Genomic DNA, 4,951 nt, shown 5'->3' with positions numbered 1-4,951 from the left:
CAGAGCTCTTGGCATTGCAGTATGAGTATCCTTACCTTATTTTCCATTCATATAAGGTAGTTTTATGTACTACATTAGGATTTCTTCCTACGGTTGTTTCTGATCGGAAAATTAATCAGGAGATTGTTGCTCCTTCCTTGTGTTTTAATCCTTCTTCTCAGAAGGAACGACTGTACAATTTGGACGTGGTCTGTGCTTTAAAGTTTTCTCCTGCAGGCGACTAAGGATTTTCATCAGTCTTTTGTTTGTTTGTGGTTTTCTCAGGGAAAGTTAAGGGACAGAGGGCTACGGCTACTTTCTTTTTGACTTAAGAGTATCATACGTTTAGCATATGAGACTGCTGGACAGCAGCCTCCAGAGAGTTACGGCTCATTCCACGAGGGCTGTTGCTTCCTCATGGGCATTCACGAATGAAGCTTCTGTGGAACAGGTTTGCAAGGCTGCAACTTGGTCCTCTCCACACTTTTTCAAAGTTCTTCAAATTTGATACTTTTATTTCGGCTGAGGCCGCTTTTGGGAGAAAGGGTTCTTCAAGCAGTGGTGCCTTCCGTTTAGGTTACCTATCTTGTCCCTCCCGTATCATCTGTTTACTCTAGCTTGGGTATTGAATCCCATTAGTAATTAAGATGATCCGTAGACTCATTGTGTCTTAAAAAAGATAAGAAAATTTATGCTTACCTGATAAATTTATTTCTTTTTTGACAATATGAGCCCATGGCCCGCCCTGTTTTTTTTAGACAGGTTGTGGGTTATTGTAAACTTCAGCACCTCTGCACCTTGGCTTTTCCTTTCTATTCCTAACTTTGGTCGAATCACTGGAGTGGGGGGGGAAGGGAGGAGCTATTTAACAGCTTTGCTGTGCTGCTTTCTGCCTTCTCCTGCTGACCAGGAGGTGAATATCCCATTAGTAATTAAGATCCGTGGACTCATCGTGTCAAAAAAGAAATAAATTTATCAGGTAAGCATACATTTTCTTTTTCCTTTTAAAGCATAATGTTGCTGTGAGTGAAGTTTGTAAATTTGACTACTTCTTCCTTATATATAAGGTGGCGTGGCACCCTGTAAAATGCCATTTTGGGGCCCTGGTATGATTGGTTAATAAGCTTAAGCATTGTCACTCCGAGCCACTTTGCAGTGTGAATCTATCTAAAAAGCTGCTTGACATTTTCAACTGCAGTGTATTTGTGTGGCCACCAAGATTCATGATGCCCCCCTTCCCTTCTTCCCCCTCCCTTCAACTGTGTGGCAGCGAGAGAAAACAAAAGAGTTGGTGGTCATTGGGGTGCAAGGGATTAAATCTCTATTCTCTCTATATTATGTTCATTCCAAGGGTTACATTTCTGTTACATTTGTGATATTGACAGTATATTAAATCTTAGTTTCATTGGCACTGTTTGTAAAAATGTTTTTTTTTTGTAGTTTGTGATATATAACACTTGCAGCAGTGGTTTAAAGGGATACTAAACCCAAATTGTTTCTTTCATAATTCAGATCATTCAATTTTTAAGCAACTTTCTAATTTACTCCTATTATGAATTTTTCTTTGTTCTCATGCTATCTTTATTTGAAAAAGCAGGAATGTAAGCATAAGAGCTGGCCCATTTTTGGTTCAGCACCTGGGTAGTGCTTGCTGATTGGTGGCTAAATGTAGCTAACCAATCAGCAAGCTCTACCCAGGTTCTGAACCAAAAATGGCCAGTCTCCTAACCTTACATACTTCAGCTTTTTTAAATGATAGCAAGAGAACAAAGAAAAATGGATAATAGGAGTAAATTAGAAAGTTGCTTATAATTGCTCTATCTGAATCATGAAAGAAAAAAAAATTTGCGTTAAGTATCCCCTTTAACCTTCTTTTTTTTTTTTTTTTATAGCACTCATGCAGCAGTGACTTCCCCTCCGTCCTTACTTATTACTTGCTTTGCTTGCTGCCTAGTGAGGAGAGTTGATGAGGGTAACACTGAAACAGGGATGCGAACAAGCAGAATGCAGTTTGAATTAAATATGCATATGCTGTAAATCTATTTTTGCTCCTTGCACATATATGTAATGTATGTCCCTAATATTTCCTTGATAGTAGATTTTAAATATATTTTTGAGGTCAATTTTTTCAAATTACCTTTAGATAAAATGTAGCTGTCAAAAAACACTTAAGAGATGGTAAAAATACCCACAACACCATTGCTGCTGTTTTTTTTTACTTAATATGTTCAACATTCAATACATGGTTTTTAAATCTGACAAATTACACATAAAATATTGTATTTTAAAACAAAAAACTGTTTAGTAATCTTGTAAATCAAGATAAAATACATATACCACAACATAGGTACAAAACATACTATACGCCAGACCAAACATAGGATACATTTCAAGATTCTATATAAAAATAGGTTAAACCTCTAAAATTAAGTTTAAAATAGGTTGTTTGATTTTAATTATATATACAGTGTGTGTGTATGAATGTATGTGTATATGTATGTGTGTGTATATATATATATATATAATATATGCTGTAGATAATCCTCATTAAGGTACAGCTTAGTTTAAATCTCTACAAAATTGTACATAAAATATGTTAATTGTATTCTAAATTGCTAGTAGAATAAAAAAACTTAATTCCATGACATGAAAAAACAAAGGACTACATTTATACTCTACACTAAAGATTTGTATTTTATGAAATGGTGTTTTTTTTTTCTTTTTTTTTTTTTTATATATTTGTTTAAATGATTTTTAATGTTTCATACGATCAAGAACTTGTTCTTAGCTGGGCGGATGATAATAAGGGAGATTCCATATTCGGTGTGAAAAGGTTGGGAATAAACATTGTGTATTTTTATCCACATAACTGGAAACGGTTGGTATCTCATCTTTTTCTGAATGTGATTGGCTTTCATCAGGTTGTGTGAAATTGAGAGAACAGTTGGAATTCCACATGTCCATGAGCTTCACTTGTTGTTTTTCTTTCTCGATTGAGCTCAGAAATTCCTTTAAAACTTGTTTAAATATATATACAATTTCCCAGGGTAGCACATCATTTTCTGCCAGAACTTCACGAAATCTGTAAATTGTATAAATTAGTTATTTTATATTTATAGTTTAAAAATAGTATATCTTTGTATGCAGATCTTACAAATGTATTTGGTTTTTGTATTCATGGAGCTGATTTTTAAAGTGCTGTTTTGTGTTAATGGAGGCTGAGACACGTGTATGTGTATATGTGTGCAAGTTAATATATACAGTATATCATTTTATAAGCAATATAAAAAAACATTACTTTTATCTTTTTTTAAATTTCCCCACTAATGGCTAAAATATAGGATTTAACTTTAATTCTTCGAGTGTATGTGGGTGCATTTTAAGATTATAACTTCTGTGGCACGTAATGAGTATATTTTTGAGGCTATGAGCCTAAAGCCTGTACCTGCTGAGGACTGTTCCTGTATGGCATGGTTGAATTTGAGCGCACAGGACCTCAAGTTGCTTCTGCTCAGTAACAGGAATGCTTGGTTTCAAACTGTTGTAGTCATTCTTTAGCCAGTTGTAATCCACTCCAGGTTTTTGGACCTTCTGTTCATTTTCAATCTCATATAGTAATCTTTCCCGCTCTCCTAAGTGCCATTGTAATTCCCTTAATAATGTTTTGGTTACAACTTCTGTACTTGAGTATTGTGGAGATTTATCAGAGTCTTGTCTTGACCACTTCATCCACCCAAAGAATGGCATCTTCAGCTTTGAGAACTGAAATACATTTTCAAAGATAGTGTAAACTGGAGTATTTTTTATTTTTTTTGATACCTCCCCCTCAAAAAAACACACCCAAAAACAAACTATATTAACAGTCAAAGTACGGTTAATTGCACGTGTCCCTTTTTTTTATAATTTTGCAGCTAGTTTCTAATATACTGTGTCCTCCATCACTGCTGCCTTCTAAAACAACACCTTTTTTATTGACTTGTTAATGAATGATCTATTCTAGATAATATTTTCTTCTAAAAAGTACCAAAATTACCTTTTACTCTTCTCTTATTTGGTTCTTCGAACAGTTATCCTTTTCTTTTTTTTTTCTTCATGAAATTCCAGGCACGCTATCCTATGACCTTTTTTAATTACAGTCCATTGGTAATTTTCAGTGAGAAAAATCACTCACTTTTGCTTAATTAAAGTAGTAAAAGTTAAAACAAAAACACAGTGCATCTGAAAACATTGGTGATAACCAAATGAGTTATAGGCTTTCTGTTCTTACATTCAGAATTAAATGTCACATGATTCATCTTTTTTGAGGTCAGAATTTACAGCAACATTTTAATCTCTGTGAAAATTCTAAGCCTTGTGTCACACAACCTGCCAATAGATTGTCAGATGTATCTTTATTTGTATATTTATATTATAATTTTTTTTAGGTGAGGTTTATGCTTTACTTCCTCAATATTGCTTGTATCATTTGAACCTTTTGAAAATAGTTTTGTGCAAAATAAATTATACTCTTTGCAAACCTAACTAAATAAAAATGTTGATAAATCTTACCATTAATTTGTTGTTGATGGTTTCTAAAATGATCCAGGATTGACATTGTCCCATTTATGATAAGTAGAAAGAACCACTGTTCTATTCATGGTCACTGACGATAGTGTGAATTAAAGGTTGTTGAAGCAGTTTTTTCCGTTCCGTTTCAGTTATCTAGTCTCATTTTATTAGTCTAAAACTAGTGCAGGAGGAGACTATTCTCTTTACTGAGGTTGCTGGTTTTACAGCTAGGAATTTTCTCAGGATTTTTTTCAATTTCTGTGAGCTGTTGAATTGTTGGCTAACAGAGGTTGTGTTAATGTGCCCTAGATGCCATACAACATAACAAATGACGTGCATGGCAGTTATTAAAGCATATATTATACACTGGGAAAATTCAGATGTCAAGACTGATAATCTTCAGCTGGAAGGTTTTCACATTGAA

The 4,951-nt window shown here is 34.1% G+C and overlaps 1 protein-coding gene across 1 annotated transcript; it reads right to left on the bottom strand.

Moving 5' to 3' along the window:
- Positions 1-2,256: 2,256 nt before the first annotated feature.
- Positions 2,257-4,643, bottom strand: RD3L (RD3 like). Its single transcript, XM_053697389.1, has 3 exons — positions 4,528-4,643; positions 3,425-3,741; positions 2,257-3,061 (listed from the first exon to the last, which is right to left on the bottom strand). The coding sequence occupies exons 1-3, from the start codon at positions 4,579-4,581 to the stop codon at positions 2,764-2,766; spliced, it is 669 nt and encodes a 222-aa protein (XP_053553364.1). The 5' UTR covers positions 4,582-4,643; the 3' UTR covers positions 2,257-2,763.
- Positions 4,644-4,951: the final 308 nt, after the last annotated feature.

This window comes from Bombina bombina, chromosome 1 (genome assembly GCF_027579735.1).
Source record: "Bombina bombina isolate aBomBom1 chromosome 1, aBomBom1.pri, whole genome shotgun sequence".
In the NCBI taxonomy this organism is placed as follows: domain Eukaryota; kingdom Metazoa; phylum Chordata; class Amphibia; order Anura; family Bombinatoridae; genus Bombina; species Bombina bombina.
The sequence above is the reverse complement of the archived record's forward strand: the minus strand, read 5'-3'. Positions and strand labels throughout refer to the sequence as shown.